The sequence below is a fragment of the Ammospiza caudacuta genome, chromosome 4, assembly GCF_027887145.1.
Source record: "Ammospiza caudacuta isolate bAmmCau1 chromosome 4, bAmmCau1.pri, whole genome shotgun sequence".
In the NCBI taxonomy this organism is placed as follows: Eukaryota; Metazoa; Chordata; class Aves; order Passeriformes; family Passerellidae; genus Ammospiza; species Ammospiza caudacuta.
In genome coordinates this window covers 1,052,985-1,073,740 of record NC_080596.1, presented here as the reverse complement: position 1 = coordinate 1,073,740, position 20,756 = coordinate 1,052,985, and the positions used below count along the sequence as shown (strand labels likewise).

At 40.4% G+C, this 20,756-nt stretch overlaps 1 protein-coding gene across 1 annotated transcript in view; it reads left to right on the top strand.

The window, feature by feature from the left end:
• GALNTL6 (polypeptide N-acetylgalactosaminyltransferase like 6) overlaps positions 1 to 20,129 on the top strand; it is a 418,612-nt gene extending 398,483 nt beyond the window's left edge. Inside the window, exons 9-12 of the mRNA XM_058803958.1 lie at positions 427 to 648; positions 7,646 to 7,762; positions 13,713 to 13,862; positions 19,599 to 20,129. Of these exons, the coding sequence (XP_058659941.1) occupies positions 427 to 648; positions 7,646 to 7,762; positions 13,713 to 13,862; positions 19,599 to 19,766 (657 nt within the window). The 3' untranslated portion in view covers positions 19,767 to 20,129. The remainder of the gene's footprint in view (positions 1 to 426; positions 649 to 7,645; positions 7,763 to 13,712; positions 13,863 to 19,598) is intronic.
• The last annotated feature ends 627 nt before the right edge of the window (positions 20,130 to 20,756 follow it).

The window sequence follows — 20,756 nt, the reverse complement described above, 5'->3', positions numbered from 1 at the left end:
ATCAGAAAGAAGAATTTGAACCATTCTTCCACATTAGCAGGTCTGAAAAAACAGGGGCCAATGTAAGCAGCAGAAAGGAAATTTTTGTTCAACATCCATCATTAATCAAAAACCCATATGAAGAATGTGCATAAAGAATGTGAAGGAAAATAAGATGTTCAACAGACAGAAGGCTGTCTCTCACAGAGCCAGCAGGAAAGCAAGGTACGTAGTACTCTGTAGTGTTTGCTCAACACTGCAATAAAGATAGCATACGGTTACTGGAACTCTTCCAGGTTTTAAGACTGAGAAATGAGACCAACTAAGCTTAAAAGTTGTGTGGAATGCTGATTTCTTGTTTTGTTTAGTTTTAAATTTTCCCTGTTATGAATATCATTCACTCAAAACACGGGGAAATTAATGTTTCCTCTTTTCTGTGCCCCGCAGAACCTGAAGCGAGTGGCCGAGACGTGGATGGATGAGTTTGCAGAGTACATTTACCAGCGACGGCCCGAGTACAGACATCTCTCCACTGGTGACATCTCTGCCCAGAAGGAGCTGCGCAAGCACCTCAAGTGTAAAGACTTCAAGTGGTTCATGGCTGCAGTGGCTTGGGATGTCCCCAAATATTACCCTCCTGTGGAGCCTCCACCTGCTGCCTGGGGGGAGGTGAGGAATAGATTGAATTTAAATGAATCTAACATTTTAGATTGAGGGAAATTAAAATTATTAAATGAGAGTGAACCTGATGTTAAGTAGTGTTATTAAGGAAGTTCAGAGAGGTTGAAACAGTCCCTGAACTATCTGTTAAAATGAGAAACTGTCGTGTCTTAGAACTATCACTCTTGCTTTTGTAACTCATTTCAACTTTGTGTGTAGAGGGCATATGATGTATGCACAATGAGGACAAGAATGAGTAAAAACATATGTAGCACTCATTGCTGCATGTTGCAGAAGATTTGAGATTCAGAGAATCACCTTAGTAGAAAGGAGATCTGAAGTCACTGCTTGGGTTTTTTGCATATCTACTGGTGTAACTCCTGCTGTCCTTACAAGGACAGTTGTGTGCAGATGCACTTAGGTTTGCTCACACGTGAAAAGCAAAACCTGGATACTTTCCTTTTAAAATGACTGATCCTGCTCAGCTTTTCTATGAATTCTGTAGGTACTGTCATCACTGAGTCCCAGTAGCAGACAAATACAATTTCTCCATTGATGGACGAGAGGAGGGAGAGACCACAAAAGCGTCACTGCAGAGAAAGGGCTGAGCAAACAGCCAGCTGTGATCAAAGATGCTCTGCATTCAGACCTTTGTAAAGAGCAGAGCTGTAGTAAACCTTGCTTTGACAGTTTGTTTTGTGCAGAAGAAATGAAAACACAAGGAGAGCCGTGAGGGGAAATTACTTCCTTGGTTGCACTGAAAAATTGCTGTGGCTTTTGCCCCCAAAACTACAGCAGCTTCACACCATGGATAGGTCATGTGCAGAAAGCTCTTTTCTCTCAGTTTATTAAGATATATAAAGAAGGTTTCACTCTTCCAGTGTATTGTGCTACTTTTTAAAAACTATAGGAATATCTGTACTCTGAGTTCCAGCCTTTTCTGATTTTTTGTGTATATTCTTGGGGCTGTCAGAAAATTAACTTTCATATTTGAAACCAGAGGCTGAAGTTGAAACTTTGACCAAAACATTTGGTAAGATCAGGCACAAGTCTGCATATTCCTAGTGGTCAAGACTGGACCATAGACTTCTAAACATAGGAACCTCTACTATTCTCCAGAATTTATATTTAGAAAGGCAAATTACCTCATAGTGAGATTTCTAAAATATATTTCTCTGGTACTAGCAATCCTTAATTCTTCTTTATAAGCGACCAGTTACAGATGTTCAAAAAAACTCCAATTTATATGTGTCATACTGTTTGCTACTTCTTGGCAGTAACGAATTCCTTTGTTGTTAAAGTTTCTTCTTTTTGATGCTGCTGCCCACTCTGTGAGATGAATGTGTAGTGAGAGGTAAGGAATTTATCAGTAGAAGTCAGGCTGGATCAGATTGCTGTGACTCCTGCTGTGATCTTCCTTCACCATCTTTCACGTTTATACATGGGTGTCCTTGGAGAACTGGGATTAGGAGATGTGTAATTTCTCTGGCCAGCTGGACAATCCTTAATCAAGAGGGTCTAGAGGAGGAGCTTGTGATTCAGATATTCACTCTTTTCACAGCAATATTAATAGAATCTCTGCATAAACCCAAGTATTTTAACAGTAAATCAAAATCATACCAATGGTGTGAAATCTGTGCCTTAAAAGCATTTGCTAAGTTCTTAGGAAGGACATGAAGACCAAAGATTTTCTTTTTTGTTGAAAACATACTTTCTTTCAAATAACAGGAAGAGAACTTTCAGCCCTCCTTCTCTGGTTTTTCCTGAGATTATCACATTCCTGTGAATTTTTAATTAATTTGTTGGCACTTGCAAGGACCTTGAAAAACCTTGAAGGTCAATGGCTGTGAGAAGCTGAAAGAGGGAAGCAGACTGTAATGTTACTGCATTGCATACTGAATCACTCAGCTCTTGAAACCTTGCTGACTATACACACCAAAAGTCTGTGCCAACACTGACTGTCATTTAGTACCCTCTCTGCTTCCATTTGGAAGTACTTTATATCTGCTTGCCTATGCCAGTCTGAGAAGGAGTAAACACAGACAAATTTGGCTCTAGTATTTTGATATCTAGCTAGTAAAAGCACGTACTGTGAAAGCAGACGTCTCATAAACAGCCTCTGCTCAGCTCCTCTTTTTTTGCAAACACATTTATTTAAAATCTGACTTACATTTCTTGAAAAAATCTGTTTATGATAGAAAATAGGGACATTTTGAAAACAAAAAGGAGGTTTTTTTCTACATTTGTCATGGCCCTATCTCTTATGTGTGTTTGTGCCTTTGTCCTTGTAGCTGACAGGGTCTACATACCCTTGATAATCTGTTCTGCCTTGTAACATCTGAAATATGTGCAGTAGAGCAATGTAACAGCAAATCCAGATAGATTAATGTTAGTGAGACTGGCAGTTCTGTGTTTGAGTGGTGTAACTGTACTCTTTTCCACTGTGGAAAAGAGGAAAGTTTTCAATTAGGTTTTGTTCCTACTCTTTTGCATATACTAGAAAGTCTGGTATGAGTTGAAAACAGTAATACACATCCCATGCTTTTTCTAAGATGGAATAATATATTTGTAGTATGAATTTGAAGTCCTGCTACCTAAAACAATAGGTGTGAATTTGCCACAAGATGTTTTCTTAGGAAGTGCTCATGAATTTACAAGCTGTGATCCAGCATGAATGAATATATTGTGCAGATATCACAGCTTCCAGTATCTTTGAAAACACATTTTGCATTAAATCAATCGTATAATATCAGACATTGTAATTTATTTTGGATTTCATGAGTTCTATAGTCAAGGTGGTGTAAAAAAATGTTGCTTTACTCAGTCAAAAGGGAATTATTTAATCTTGGTTTCACTTGCTGTTACATGAACTTCAATAATTTAATGAGGAAGTGTCTCAGTCAATGCAGCAGTGCTAAGCTGCAGAACCTGAGAGTACTCCTTTCTGTGCCCCCAACTCATGGATTTTTACAGCACTGACATGAAAATGTCACACATAAAGTCAAATGGCACATTTGAAAAAAGAAGAAAGCCTAAGAGCTCACTAACTTCTCTTTCAGTTATTTTCCTTCTTTCAAAATGGGTCATCCTTATACCCTTAATGAGTCAGTCTGAGCCCAGCAAGTGTCACACATCTGTTGAACAAAAGCAATATAACCCCACCCTGCACAGACCGAGTGCTGCACAGCTGGACCATTCAAATTCTTTTATCAGGATCAATGCCACGCTGAGTAAGAGTCTCGTGTTTCTTCAGTGAGGTTTTTGGCAGTGCTTGACTTCTTTACCTTTGACTTTTTCTTTTTCATGGCTCACACAAAGGATAAATAGTTCTAAAATTACTGTGTATTGGTTGACAGAAGAAGTGGCTCATTTTTATATGTTTGATCCATAGACATTGGTGGCCCTAGGGTTATCTGAGTATGTAAGCAGTGCACTAAAACTGGCTCTAAGTGCTGCTCAAACAAAAGAAAAGTAACATAAATGAATACTGCTAATGTCTTCTAAGGGTTAAATCCATTTTCATATTTAAGGCATTAAATCAGATGTAGGGGAGAGGATTACATAAACTGATAGTAGAAGGTGCTTCTGTTGTTGCTGTACCCATAAGCATTGTCTAACACCATCTCCACAGTCATTGTTCACAGATGACGATATTGAACATACAATTGTCTTTAGATTGCTACACTTTCCCTCTTTCTGCTTTTGGTACAGAGAATTTCATGTCATGGTGAGCATGCAGGGCAGCTCTTAGAACCTCTGGGAGTTTGGCTCTCCCACTCTGGCTCACCACTCCCAGGTTCCATGGAGGGTGAAGTGGGTGACACCTGGGTGACAGCCTGGCTCCAGGGCAGGTGGGGCAAGGCTGCAGGAGCCAGGACATCAGCTACTACCTCAACAGCAAGTCTTGCAGGAACTCATTTGCCTGGGAAAAGTTGTAGAGTTTTAGATTACCAAAGAATATTGGTCAGTATAACTGGTCTCTAGGAGGCTGTATTCTCTATGCTTCTACATCTCATCTGGTCTCTGCAAGGACTACAGTGCCCATAGGGAGTTAGGGTGGCATTTCAACAACTAACTATGTATGATGACTTAGACATAGTGTCCTGTGCTTTTATAAGAATTTGTTTAATTCTGAAATAGCCTTAATATCACCACTTACCATCCTTGTCAGTGCATACATCGAAGTCCTTGGAAACATGGTTTTCCTGTATGCTTATCTGTGTGTACAAATGATGGCATTTAAGGCTGAGCAAAAAAGTTTTGTATGTAGCAACTCAATGCCTTACCTTCATGGCTGATAAAATCTGTCTCCTGTTCATCTCTGGTCTTACAATTTCACAAATAGAAATGTTGGGAACATGTTAGGATCACTAGCTATTTGTTTTCTAGTTGTATCTCATAACCTTAAAAATTCTAAATCCATTGTGCTGTGTGACTGGAGACAAAGCAGTTCAAAAGCATATTGGTGTATAAATGAGAAGAAAAAAACCCTGTGCTTCTGCTTTCCTTCCTTTGTCCATGAAAGCATCTTAGGGGATTTGCAGGCTGTGTGGTGCTGATGCTTGGCAGAATGTTCCCCGTGGCTCTGGGTCTGGCATGATGGCTCAGTTATTTCTAGCAACTGCCAAGGCCACACAGAAATGCCAGAGAACAAAAGCACAGACTTGACTGAAATGCCTTATTACAAAAAGAAAACAAAAAACAAACCATGACCCCTCTGCAGCTGAAAGGATGAAACAAAAAAAGGACGAGCTAACATGTAAGCTGCAAAAAACACAGGAAAAACTAACTCAAGCAAACCTTCCAGGAGCAGAGGGAAGAGGAGAGGAAAAAAAGAATGTGAGAGAGATTCCAGCAGTGAAGGAACTAAATGTAGCTTCAGCTCAAGCCTTTTCCAGAAATGGACTGAACACATTTACTACACAGTCCAAATGAGAGAGACTGGGATGGAGCGATGCCATCGAGACAAAATTATGAAAGCCTTTTAATGCACTAAGCGTTAATTGGATGTGGAGTGTATTCACTGTCATTTTAAAATTCTGAGTCACATAAATATACCCAATTATTAATGGCAATTGTTAGCAGTTCCATTTTAATTAACTTGCATGCTGTAAGAACTGAACTGATGGATCATTTAATTTTCTATTAGACCAGAAATCTTTATCTATACAATGGAAATTTAAGTGCATTGAGACATGATTGAACATTCTCCAAAAAAAATTATACTCTGAGAAGTTATTTCACATGAAACTTTAAAAATAGGACATTAAATTCTATTCCCCTCATTATTCTTTCCTGCCTCTTTTGCTGGATAATATTAAAATGAAGGTTGTTGAGAGCTAATCACCTTTCATTTTTTTTCTATGGGTCTGCCCAGTGCTGGATTTCTGTATCTGGTTGCGTGTATGAACAGCTAGTGTTTTACCTCATCTTTAGCAACTTTTATTGTATTGAAAAAACAAAAAATATCCTAGGACTGGGCTGGTCCAAATTTTTTTTAAAAAGTTTCTCTAAGCCCTGGTGAAGGATGAAAGGTTCCTGGAGTCAGTTGTTCAAACTGATGCTCCCCCATCTTTTGCCCAGTCTGCAATTTTCTAAGCTAAACAAATGCACCTCCTGAAACCTTTCCTGAGAGTTTTTACATTTTACAGTTTTTACATTTTCTCACTACCTGTGGTGTTCCCATCTGTGTAAATCTTTCTTGAGCATGGTTAATAGACTGGATCCCACTCCTGCAGACTCAGAAAAAGAGCGGAGTAGCTCTGGCACGTGTCTTGCATGCACAAGGATTTCCCTTCCTCGCAATGTTTTGTGGAATGCTGTGAAGTTTTGCATCCTTGGGATTTGTGTGAGGTATGCAGTGGCAATGTGTATGTTTGTTAGGCATATTATGGCAACAGCAGTGACTTCTAAAGTATTTTTCATGAAAAAGCACAAGTGACTATTCAGTTGTATCTCCATTCTAGAAAGCATCTAGCTTTCTTTTAAAAAAGGATCAAAGTAGCACCCAGAATGTCAAACTATGCACCTGCTTTCTATATATTATATGTTTAGAATTTGTGAGTGTTTCCATGCACTTTGGTTACTCAGTTTCTGTTTATCTCATTTAGAGGGTAAGTAATTCTTTTCATTATGGAGGTGTCTAAAGGATTTTTAACTAGCCCAGCTAAGGAACTCTAGGAGAAATGTGCATGGATTTGCAACACAAAGTTAGGATTTTGCTCTTTTTGGTGGCAGTGGGCAAATCTACTTTTCAACCCAATGTTTCAGAGAAAATTTACATGTCAGCAGTAGTACATAACTGGTATGATTGATAGTCACAAATTAATTATTACTCAGTTGCTTCAGCCTCAAGAACAAGATTTTCCTTTTAAGAACAAGTTGCACTGCAATGTTTGCAGCAGGCATGCAGGAGGAACCTCCATGGGTAAGCATAGGTTTCAGTACAGATTTGTTAAGTACTTTTTAAAAGCCTAGGTTTCAGTGCAGACTTGTTAAGTACTTTTTAATTTTATGCACTTCAGGGAGTAATGTGTGACCTTATCTACAATGGTGTTATTGTGTCAAAGTAAGAGCATGGATTGGAGCAGGCCAGGCCTGAATTTCTAATGCGTGCTGACTGCTCCCATGCCTGGGGGAGACTCAGACAGAAATCAGTTCCTTCTAATACTGTTGATCTCTCTTGCTCTCATAGGATGGAAGAAGCAGTTAGACAAGCTTTGAACTTCTTTTTCTCTTTAGTTTTTTTGCATGAAGGTATTTTTCTTAAGACCTACCTTTCATTTGTTAAGCAGAATATTTCAAACTCTGCTTCTTCTGAAGCTGCTCCTATAAAGAGTAGTTCATTCCAGGACACAGCTCTCTACCCTGTAAAAAGTAATTCTTACCAGTTTTACTAACTGATGGTCAGTCTCAAGTTCTTCAGAGCTAAACCCCTGACCCCTGATGCTGAAAGCTCTGTTCTGCAGCCCAGTTTAATGTGAAATGTTGCTGCTTGGATTTGCAGATTCGAAACGTGGCAGCCAACCTGTGTGTGGACAGCAAACACGGAGCCACAGGGACTGAGCTGAGGCTGGACATCTGTGTGAAGGACGGCTCAGAGCGAACATGGTCGCATGAGCAGGTATTTGTTTTAATGGTGGAAAGAGGAAATCAAGGCAACATTGTTGCTTCTCTTTCCCAGTTTTTAAACATTTCCTGAGGGCTTCTCTTTTTCTGAAGGTAAAACAGAGTGTAGAAATAATTTTTGAATTATTCCTGATCTTCATGGCTTTTGCAAAGTACTCCTTAACATAACTTCAGAAATTCCAACAGCCACCTGGGCCATCTTCATTTCCAAAAGGAATTGCAATGCCCAGAGAGCTTTTTGAGGCCCCATTGTCTACCACCCTGTCATGAAAACATGTTGATTTTGGTTGAGCTACCTGAAACTATTTTAACTATTTTACCAGGCCTTTTACAGCTCCAGTCATTGTCTGTTTTTATGCTTTTATCTCAATAAGCAGTTCTATTTTAAACAAATATGAGGCATAAGTGAGATAAATGGGTAAAAGCAAGCAAAAAAAAAAGCATTTCAAAAGACAAGGAATTATAAAGACTCAAAAAAAGCTTTTATTTAGGTTGGTTAGGTAGAAAACTATTAGTTCTCAGGAGTATGGAGGAAAAGAGCTCTACTTTTTACTCATTGTAAGTGCCATAGGAAAGGGATCATGACTTACAGGCCATGGGTCTTGCCAATGAGCAAGGAGAATCCAGATGAAAAGTGTGACTTATTAGCAAATTTAGTGAGCAAGTCTTTCACAGGAAAAGGTCCAAGATTAGTAAAAGATTTGTAGTGCTGAGGAGAAAAATTGACTTGGCAGTCACACGACACTGTAAAAACTTAAAAGCTCAGGAGAGAGAAGTTCTGAGGGGTATTTGAAGTTCTGAGGTCAAAAAAGCATGATCTGAGGATACTGAGAAATGCAGAAGGAGAGCTGCAAGTGCATTAAACCAAGAAGCTGAAGGATTATCTCAATTTAGTTAAGTGACTACATGGCCCAAAAAAGGAAGTTGTTGAAAGATGACTTCTTCAGATAGCTACCAAAGATACTACTTGGGGATAGGGTGCCAAAACTAGATAAATATAATTGTTTTGTTTCTGAAAGACATACAGTAGTACAGGGAGTTAATTGAAGGAAGTTGTATGGTCCAGACTAAATGCATCACAATGTTCTCTGGATTTAAAATCTGCACAGCTCCAAGCCCCCCTCAAGAAGGGAGAGGGAATGCTGAGGCTGCCAGATATGAGAAAGGAAAAAAAAAAGTTGGATGAAAAGGGGAGAAAATTTTTTAAAAAATGTAAGCAGAGAAAAGGGAGATTTTAAATATCCTTTGAAAGGCTGGAACAAAAGAGAAACGACACGAAGGGAGGAAGATGTTAGGGAGGAATCCATGTTTCAGCGTACTCCAGGCTCCTGCAGCCTTTGGGATCAGACTGGATCTAAAGGTCTTGCTTCTGTGCTAAGGACACAAAGTGACTTCCTTAGAATCTGCAGGTGAAGCTAGTACAAAGGGAGTTCAAGCAGCCAGCTCCTTAGATCCCAGAACCAGGGCTGGGAAGCCTCAAGCACTTCGGTGCTCGACGTGTGCCCCAGGGACAGCGCAGATCGTCTCCGCCGGGCTGGCGGGGAACCGCGCGTACTCTGGCACTGCCGCCGAGCTCGGAAAACTTCCCGGCCGCGGCTCATCCCTGCGGCGGTGCGGCGGGCGGGCGGCAGGGGGCAGCGCGGCCCAGCGGAACGGGCCCGCCGCGGCACCGCCCGCCCGCCCCACGGCCCCTCAGGGCCGGCACCCCTCAGGGCCGGCACCCCTCAGGGCCGGCACCCCTCAGGGCCAGCACCCCTCAGGGCCAGCCCTGCGCTGCTGTCACACTCGTCTGTGGGGCATCAAGCCCCGGGCCAGCCTCACAGCGCTCCTCTTCCTTCTTTAGATCTCGCGGAATTTGTAGCCTCGATGAGTTCTGCATACACCAGTAGAAACTGGCAGTATTAATGAAAGTATCAAGTATTTTATGATCATATCTCGAATAGCATGGATTGACGCTGAGGTGGACTTGTAACTTCTGGTATAAATTTGCAGGGTTCAGTGGCAAGCTATAGTAGCTTAATGTGACCAGTGCAACAGGCATTGGTGCCAGACAGAGATGATCCTTTGTGGCACTTGATTCATGTCACGTTACCAGGGCAGGAATCAAAACCTGACAGTCTCAAACACCATGGCACAGCCCTTTAGCAGGTCCCGGGAGAGAAAGATGACCTTGCACCTTAGGCCTGGGCAAGCCCCTGGGCAAGCAGCAGTCAAAAGGTTTGTGGGGTGCTTGCAGGCTTTCTGGTAAACAGGAGACTGGTGAGAAGTGAGGATGTGTCGCTGTGATTTTGGCAAACTATCCCAAAATTGAGAACCAGAGGGGAAGTAAAAGGATGGGAGGATATGCCATGGCACTGCATTCATCCATCTCTGTCTTCCCAAAGATAGCTTTTGTCTTCAGGAGAAACTGAGGCTCTGCTGGACTGATAACCAGCAGCAAAGGAAAATGACAAGTATCACTGTCTCTCATCAATTTCCCCAGCCTTGCCAAGGAATGGGTGGATGGGCACCATCTCTAACATGGCTCAGCAATGCCCAGCTCTTTCTTCTCTACTTGGAGGAATAGTTCAAGCCAGAGCCCAGCTCTGAAACGTGGCATTTCATCTTTGGATGGGGGGTACACGTTGTCCCCTCAAGTGTAATGGCACAGTCAGAGCACAGCGCCAGCTGACGGACCCCAGCCAGACAGCGAGTAATTGAGCGACATTGCCAGGCTGGAAAGCATTAATGGCATCAAAAGGGTCTTTGTCCTCGAGACAGTCCCAGGCCAATGGCTCTATCAGGCAATCATTCTTCAGGCCCTGTGCCAATTGTAAATGAAGCTGGAAAGCTGTATTTCCCAGTTACTGCATGACAGGACTCGGCTACATGAAAAGGCAAAGCATGAGGGCTGAGGGGTTGCTTGATTGCAAGCACAGATGATGGAGCTTTGTTTCACAGACTCTGGTATGAGAGAAGGCAAAAGAGGAGAATGAGCATCCACTGAGCCAGGACAGAGGATTTCTGGGTCCAGCAGGGAACTGTGAACAGCAGCCCCATGTGTTGCAGGTGAAGAACCAGGCTGCTGTTAATGATGTGTCTGGGAATTTTGTGCAGCTTGTTTCAAATCAACAAGCAGTCAGAAATGAATGAAGTACAAAAAGGGTACAAAAAGGCTCAGCCACATCTTGTAAAATCTGACACAGTTTGTTCCTAACAAAGGAGCAATGAAATCCAAAGTGACAAGGGCTGGCAAGGCAGAACATTATATACTCAAGGCTCCAGCTAATAACATGTAGCATTGTTGGACATTATGCAGCGGGGAGATAATATTTATATTGGCCAGATTCAGTTTTAACTGGAGGGAAATTGCTGTTTAAAAGAGGAAAGCTTAGAATTATGAGATTGGAAAGATTGTACACCTTCATGTTGTGTCTGTAATTGCAAGATCTTAATACCACTTGGGTGTATAGAGAAGTATAACCTTTTTTCTGATTTTTTTTTCTCTTTTCTCTCTTAGTCCTAAAACTGAGTTCCTGTGCCTAAAAAGGTTGGGTTTATAATATCACCAGGGAGAAGACATACTTGTTGATTTAAAAATAAAACATTTTTTTTAAATGGGAGGATAAAGAAGGAGGAAAAGGAATCTAAGCTAGTCTAAGCATTGATATCTAGTATTCCACAGATCTTCATTTTCAGTGGGAGGGAATAAAAGCCCTCTGCTGTTGCCGTGTCTTGACTTGCAAAAAGGAGACAGCCCTGGCAGTCTTCAGAAACCACAGAGGAGTGGAAAAGAGCAAAGTAATAGTTTGGGTCAGTATGATTTGATTTAAAGGCTGGCTTGAGCTCTTTCAGGTGTACTGATGCGTTCAGTGGGGTACTAGTCCTCAGGCCAAGGTCCAGAGAGCAGCAAGAATTGGTCCCTCAGCTCACAGCTCATGCACAGAATGAGAAATTTGGTGAGCCACCCACTGGGAAAGATGAGGCTGGTCCTGAAATAGAATCTCTCTCCGCAGTAGTACTAATGAGAGTGAGAATATCACAGAAGCACTGTTCCACACCATTCCTCTAGGTATTTGTTATTCATCACTTTGAACTCTAGGTTTATTATGTGTCTGTAGAAAGGTAAAGGATAAGATAAAGAAAATGGCTTTTGTTGGCTTTTCGTTAAAGGAAAATTATCTTAGGCTTCTCTTTTCCTGAAGAAACAGCAGCGTCATTTTTTCTCTGTACCAAATCTTACTTCTATCTTTGTTTGTGAAATGATGTTATTGTAGGGAGTCCATGATGATGCTTCAAAGAAACATGAAGAAAAGTGGGATAAGACTGAACCTTTTGAAAAGCAGAAATTGCTTTGAAAACAAGGGTAAAGCTGTCCACTGCATTTTACTGCAGATAAATGTAAAAGGCACTCTGGGAGATGGAAGAAAGAAGCAGGACACACAGACAGATTAAGAAAACACTCTCTAGAACACCTATAATGCAGATATAAATAGGGAGTAACAGCAGCTAACAGAGCAAACAAGGGCTTACAGTAAGACAGAAAAAAAAAAGGTAAATATCCTGATATATGCTTGTATTTAGGGTCTATAAGGCAAGAGAGACAGTAAGATCTTTCAAATATGGTATTCAGAGGATGGTGCAGCATTGAAGAGGCAATATTTTTAAGAGGTGTTTCTTTTAGGAAGACTATGGAAAGAAGATCATTATAGCAATGGAAAGGTTAAAACCTGGGAACCACTACAGAATTGTTCAGGATCAGACCCACATGATATTTATTAAGCTTCAGCTTAGTATTTATTAAGCTTCAGTAGATTCACTGGTCCTATCAGTGAATCTCCACACTGGAGGAGCAGGGTGCTAGATAAGGACCAAAAGGAAGCTGAGATGAGCTGTTGGAGACAGTCTGAATTCAGTCTGGGGAGCTGCTTCTCTGGATAATGAGCCTGCGTGCAGCTGCACGTGAACCATCTCAGCTGAACAGTTTCTACTAGAAAAGTTTGCTCATTTAAAGAGAGCTTCACTTTCTCAGTGTTCGTTTCTTTTTTTTTTTTTTTCCCTATGGCAAATCAAAAGTCATGCAGAAAGCTGAAGAATAGCACTCACTCAAAAAATGAAAAAAAAGAAAGAAAATAAAATAACTTCACAGTTCTTGACAGAGCTTCTAGGTAGTAATTTACAGCCTGCAACCTCTTTTCTGCAAGGATAGGTCCATGGAAAGGAAAATGCACTCCACATCTTTAAATTTGATGCTGTCAGAACTGTCACCTTTATCTGATGATTGAAAGACTGCAGTGTCACAGCATCACTTCAGACAGCTGGTGTCTAATTGAGAAGGATTCCTCTATTAACTGTGACCCTCCATGACTCCTCTCAGGCAGTGAGAAAAAGGGCTTTGACAAGCTGCCTGTAGCTCACATGTTTCAAAGTAGAAAGATGAAGATCATTTAACATGTGTTGTTTGGGGGAAAAAGACAGCTGAGAGAGGCTGTGGTAACAGTGTCCCTTATAAACAGAAGGAAACTGCTCATTAAACACAGGAGAGAGGCTGTGATGGGAAAATCTCTCTGGGCAGCTTGTTCAGACCCAAATGAGGGCTAAAGGAACATCACTGGCAGCACTTTCTGAGTCCTAGGGAGCTGGAATCCTGCTGCATACAGGTGCTGCTTTAACTGGGGTAACTGAGGGCTTTAATGCAGCATATCTCCTCTCCTCTCTGCAGTACTGTGTCACTAGAGATTTCTTCCTTCCCTGACATTGGGATTGTGCCTTCCTGGGATGTGTTCTATATGGCCACTGATGCACTTTAATTAAGGCAGCTGGCATCACTGAATCGTACACAGGCAGGACCTATTTAACCAGCACCTGGGGTGTGCAAGAAGGGCGTCCTGCATTAAGCTTGTGTGCGTTATTTCAAATGTTTTTCACTAATAATATATGATTGTATTGCCTGATTGTTTTCCCAGCTCTTCACCTTTGGTTGGAGAGAAGACATCCGCCCTGGGGAGCCACTTCACACCAGGAAGTTCTGCTTCGACGCCATCTCGCACAGTAGCCCTGTCACACTGTATGACTGTCACGGGATGAAGGGAAACCAGCACTGGAGCTATAGGAAGGTCAGAGTCACTGTGGGCTTCTCGGAGGTTCAGACTGTCTTGAGCCTGTATTCTGTTTAGCACAGGCTTGTGCCTTCCTGTCTAAGCAGTTCTGTTTTAAAATCCACCACATTCTATTCCAATTTGATTTTGTGGTAATCTCTGTAAACATATTCATGTTCCTTTTGAGCATTCAGATATTTAGGTCAAATTTAAATGAAAATGGATCTGATCCAGCTCAGAGGGTGTCTGTATTGGATCTGTTCCCTGAAAGGTGTTTTACCATTCTGGCGCTTCAAGATGCTTGTGTCATTTTAACAGAGGCTCTGTTGGAAATATTTTCATCCAATGTGACAGCAGCAAGACATGCTGCTCATGAGTTAAATGTACTTTACTACATTTTAAAGATTATAAGTGGCAGGAAAATCTCCCTCAAAAAACCAAAACAAACCAACAAACAAAAAAAAACCCAAAAAAAACCAAAAACTCACCCAGTATTAAAAGCACTGCTGTAAGCCCAAAGAAGGCAGGAGTTTATAAACTAAAGATAAGCAGCTTAGAAACTATTTTGATCTGCTGAATTTCAGCCCATTTTTATAAATCACTGAAAACAGGAGGTCAAGCTAGAAACTGTCAGAGTTTCAGTTGTGGTAAAAAGTCCTGGTAATGCTACTGATTTGTTGTTGTTGCTGTTGTTAGGGTTTTTTAATAGTTTATCAGCAAGTTGTCTTGATTAAAGATTTCATTAATAAACTATTTCATTCAGAATAAGGATTTCTCTGAAGCACTGAGGATTTCTCTCACACGTGCTCCAGTTTTCTTTGACCATTGTGCCTTGCCCTTCACCTTGTTTAAGCTGGGGCCAAAGAAGCAGAAATTGGTCTTTGCCAGATAAACCTCAATTACAAAACTAATTCAGAACCATTAAAAACAGGTTTCTCCTGACGCTTTTTTTCTGAGTGCCTACTTATTAGCTTGTGCCTTTTTACCTTATTTATGTTGCAAATCGAGATCCATTATAAGATTTTCCAGAAATGTAATCCCTTTGAAGCTGAGGTATTACTTGTAAGAAAGTTAGAATGTGTGGGGCAGATATTTAGAGGATATAAATTGTGGTGGTTGTATTGCTGCCTATCTGACTTTATAATGCCATAATAATCCCTTCTTGCTTCAAAACCCTTACAATTTATCTTTTTGCCTACCCAAGCTGCAAATCAAAAAGCTTTCATATTCTTAGCACTTCATTTTTGCTCAATATAGCCAGTTCATAAGACAAAATGCAAGTCTGGAGCTACACTCTGTAAGGCTCATCACCTTTGATGAGGACAGAATATAGCAGGTACTGAAAAAAAATGACATTTGGAAAAAATACACAGTGTAAGTTTTATTAAATTCTCTGCACAGCTTCATTTTTAATTTCCAGGAGGCTGACAGGGCTCATATAAAAATTCTCAGTGCAAGACAGGCATTCCCATCTCAGCAAGGAACACCACAAAGTTTTGTTGTGATGGAAGTACTGACACATTCTTAACCATAATCGCAACCTGACAGCAAGCTGGTCAATTTGCATAAACCTTCAAGTTAAGAAACTGCATTGGAATAATAGAACTATATATATGTGGTTTTCTTTAGCCTTAGTTTTAGTTTGCTACGCAGTAAGTATTTTTTAATGTTTCCTGTAATCTGTTTCCTCGGGTAAAGGGCAGATTTATATTAGAGATTTCTGGCAGTACAGCTACACCTCCAAAAACCTTACATGTGATATAATCCTTTTCCAGCTCTGAAAGCATCTTGGCAATAGAACTTGTAGTGTTTTCTCCCCTACAAAACAAAAACTGATCTGTGCTAGAGCCTTTTACCTAGGGAATGGTATGCTAGTGAATCTGCATCCTAAATAAATGAGAGTAACAATGTAGTTAAGAAAGAAATGTTTCCTTTTGAAAAACAGAGAGCTGGTCAGCCACTCTCTTCTGTTCTCTATGCCACTTATAGACACTGTAGCTTCCTAATGGATGGTCATGTATCCATCCTGCCAAAAATTCTTCTCATGCTTTAGGAAAAATGACCTTGCTTGTCAATGTCTTATAAGAAGCCTAGAAACCTAATATGAAGCATTTCTTATCGTGCTCTCATATTATTTCTATAAAACTAGAAGATATGAGGTTTTTATTCATTTAAAGATGAGTCTCATGATTATTCGCATCTTGAGCCACTGATAAAAAGTTACAGCAGTGAAATGATTGCAAGGTGCTGCAAATGCTATTTGAAGCCAGGCACTATTTTCAGATTCCATATTCTTACAGCATAGAAATCATAACAACCTGGTTTTTGATCCTGGCGAATAAAAACACCTTAAATATTTTAGTGGCAAGTAGAATACATTAATATTTTACTTTGGATAAGGAGTGCTCTTCTGGAAAAAATCTACAGCCTACTCCCATTACATGCACTTTGCTTCTCATTGCAGTGCAGTCTCAGAGCGTGCAAACCACATTCTTTTCAGATGAATGAAGCCAAAACTACCACTAATAAACATGTGTCAAAAAACTGTTCTTATTCCCATACTGCTTAACTACATCTGGGCAGCTATTTGAAAGTCTCATAAGTCTGCAATATTAAGTAATCAATTTTCTTAGGACCAATCTGAAATACTGGTCTACAGCCAAGTATACCTTTGAGAAAACCCTGTAAGAAGCAATGGAGCAGAATAAATCCAAGCAGTACTGCAAACATTGCTGTGGGTTGTAAATAGAAGAATGTGAGTAATGCCAGGGCAAAAAATATTGGCACCATATTGGAGCAATGTAAGATATTAGATAGATAAATGCAAATAGCCTGTAATTATTAGATATTTGGGAGAGTGACTATAGCTTCCCAAGCTAAAGCTATTTCTTTGACTCTGTTTCCTAAGCATGCCAGAGCCAATGATGAGCAGTGCCTACAAATTTCTGTTCCTCATAGTGAAGGAATATGCCTCTGGTTTTCAATGTAGCATCATTCTGGTAGCCTGACAGGTAGTACACTGATTCTGATAAAGTGTGATTCAGTTTATGTGCCACAGGTCCTCTACTGCTATTTGTAGAGCAGAAGTATCCAACAGAGGGCTGATTTAGGAGGTCTCTAAAAAGAAACAATTGTGCAAAATCAATTTCATTATATGATAATTCTACCCTGAGCCTAGTGATTATGATAGATGCTAGACTGACAGCATCAGAACTGTGCCCAGAAGACAGGGTTTACTCACAGTCTCCTGACAGCTGCAGGGACAAGCCGTAAGAGTCAGTTCACTTGCCATGCAGGAGGTGTGTAGGTTATTCCATCAGACAGACAGACATTTCATAGTGATAGTGGCTTTTATCATATGGACTTCAGTCCTGCTGAAGCTGCACTGGAGCTACCAGCTGATTTCAGATAGACTACTACAGCTACCAGCTGATAATGACTTCCAGTTGCTCTTGACTTTGGCCATAGTTACAGCAGTGACCTATAAGAAATGAAAGGCTCTGTGTGTCATTGCCAACCCCCCTGAACTGTCAAAACCAATTATCCGATGGAGGAGTTTCTCCTTCTGCAAATAATCTTCAGGCTTGCCTTCACGCAGAAGGAAAAAAAATATTCTGCTGTTTTCAGCTGTTAGAAATGTCTCCACAAGAGTGCTTGTGGTTTCTCAATATTGGTGTAAAGAGAAATTGAGATGATAAATTAATAGGCCTTTATATATTGCTAAGTCAGCCAGAAGTTTTTCCAGAGTGGTGACTTTGTCCCTATTCTTAAAAGACACTCTTCTTTCCTAATAACCAGACTCTCTAAATAAAAGCAGCAATAGTGCTTCACTCAAAAATTGCCTGCCTGTGATATTTCTGTAAGAAAGACTGCCAGCTTTCTGGAAAGTCTGGAGTTTTTCATAGCAAGCTTTTTGTGCTGAAGCTGTTTCCTTTCTTCTTGTACCAGCTATCTTATTAAAACTTCTAGCATTCCAACTTTGACTTCCTAATATATTGGCTGTTCCTCATGCACAGCTATACTGCAAGAAAAGCCATATGCCCCCTTCCTGAAGGTCCCACATCAGGCAGGTTGGCCATGGCACGGTCACTGTGTCCTGATTTTGGACGGTGCCACTGCATCAAGCTCTTGTTATATAGGAGGAGCTGGCAAGGTGCAGATGGGTGCCTGCACCACCCCCTGGGGTGCCTGGCAGTTCTTGCAGGCCCACCTCATCCTAGTAGGGACACAGTAGTCTTTTGTACACAGTACAGTTACCCTCTTCGTGCAAGCTGAAGTATCCTGCTTGCTCTCCTTGTAGAACATGAGAGAAAGGCCTCTACTCATATGGTTTGGTCCTGTCAGCTTCGATGGCATGCCTCTGAATTTCTGTCTGGTGGGGGAGTGTGTGTTCATCCACTGGTTTTGGGGAAAGGCCGGTGCTGAAAGTAAAACAGTGTGAAAGGCAGATGTAACACCATCCCCCTCAGCCAGAGCGCAAGGTACTTTTGACTTGGTTCTTTGTTGCATATATTAATTTTAAAAAGAGGCGTTGTTTTTTACCATTTTTTCACAAACCACAAATCAGTGAATTTAATCTTTCATAAATTAAAAAAAAACCATTTTTCAAAGTGGTTTTAAATAGCTGCTGTTTCTGTTTGTTGTTGTACTTTTTTGTTGTTGTTGTTTTTTGAATGTGCAGTATTTTTAAAGATAAGTTTCTATGATTGTTGCTCAGCACCCAGAGTACTTGTGTCAGTTTTTAATCAATTGCAATTTGACAAGTAGATTTTTTTCCTATCACAAACTGGGCAAGCAGGCACATCCTGGATTAGTATTAAAATAATGTCAGGGCAATCATTGGCATGGAGGGGAAAAGCCTGAATGTGGTTTACCAAGAGTAATCTGAAATTTATTTCAACAGATGCAGTATAGTCCCTGGAAACTTGCAAACCATCTAATGACTCCCACATCTGTCTTTCTAAAAACACTTGCCTACATCAACTAAGTATATTGAAACTTCCCAACTCACCACCTGCTCAACTGACTGTTTTCACCAAGATTCACATCAGTTTACTTACTATTCACTCCAGTTTTGTGAAGTAAAATTAATAAAACTAATCATCGTAAATATGCTCTTTTTAAGCAACTTAATCCATGCCTGCCCTCACAAAATCTCCATATGGAGCTAAATCAGTGTTAGGATTTCCATCTTATTGGGAGAGAGAGCGTATTTCAGTGGCTGGTCTTAGCAAGGCCACGGGCATTGAATGGGATGAGAACATCAATCCTGTGTCCATCTGTCCACCACTTCAGTTAATAATTCATTTTTAAAGTTTTCACCAAGTTGAAGATTTTAAAGCTCCCCCTGCCAAGAAACACAACCCTGTCAAGAGCAAGATTTCTCTAAAAAAGCCCCAAACAAATCAATTTTTCAGGTTCAGACCTTTAAATGGGCTTCAAGCAAATACGTGGAATGCAGAGATGTTAAAAGACATACTATTTTTTCATTATATTATGCAGTTGTTAGTCAAAGACCAGATGATATCTCCCTCTTTCTTGAATCCCCATTTTCATAAAGGATAATAGCCCAAGGGAAGAAAATTCCATTCTCTACAGCTTTCTAATAATAGCTGTTGTTATTACACAAGGTTACTGCACAGAGACCAAAAAACCATTTCAAACAGGGCTCTCTTAATCCATGTTCTGTAAAATTAGAACACTTCCAATGATTTGGCATTTGCTACTTAATTCTATTTTTTTTCATTCCTGTAGGACAAAACTTTGTTCCATCCGGTAAGCAGCAGCTGCATAGATTGCAACCCAGCTGAGAAGAAGATTTTCATGAACAGATGTGATCCTTTATCTGAAACTCAACAGTGGATTTTTGAACATATTAATATGACTGTTTTAGAAAAATTTAACAGCAAGGCCAGTTCCTAGAAAGAAAAAAAAAATTGAACACACGTATTTACGTACAGACTGCAGACTATATTTTTGCCAGCATCTGGGTCAAAGGAGTCAGGAATTAAATTTCCTAGATCCAGGAAATCTGTTCTGAGGATTAAGAAAATGCCACAGCAAGAGCCAGCAGGCTGTCCTTGTGGATATACAGTATCTGGAGAACTTGGCCAAGAGCCTCACCGGATGCTGCTGAGAACTTCAGGCTGAAAATTCCCTTGCTGGTCAAGGGAAAAACTTTGTTTAAAAACTGTTTAAAAGTACTCCAAGTTAATAAAGTAAAACAAAACTCTAGTTTCTCAGGTCAAATCCTGCTGTAGTGAGTAGCTTGGAACAGATGCTATGATTTGGGATGGGTTTATGGTGTGCATGACGCCAACAGGAACCTGAAGAAATCCCAGGTTTTAGAATTAAACATGCTGGTAGAAGAATAATGATGTCCCAGCACTCCCTAGACAAGATGTATGCTCTGTTGACATTCTCTCAATAAAAGGTTGGGTTAAGCAGGTTTAACCCTCAGAACTGCTGCAATTAATTTTAAATACCTCCCTTTTACATTCCATTCATTACCAAAATAGGAATGGTCAAAATCTTAGGGTCTAGAATTACACTGTAGTGAAGCATGAAATGAACTGTACGGTTTTTCCCTCACATTTTCCCCCTTCAGGAAAAATAAAGCAAAGCAATCAAATTTCTATATATGATATATTTAGCAATTGTGATTCAAATCCCATTGTCACACAAGGTGAGATTTTTTTTAGTGACAAATGTAACAGCAGCAGCTGCAGCATAATGGAAGGCTTGTGGACTATCTGTCTTTTTTAAAAGTAGAATCTTTACCAACATATAAATAAAAATGAAAATAGGCTGGGGAAAAAATCAGGAGGAGAGTGGGAAATAATTGCATATTGCATGCTGAACTAGGTTAGTCAAATTAATACTGGTATGCTGCCATCCTAAGAGCATGTTGAC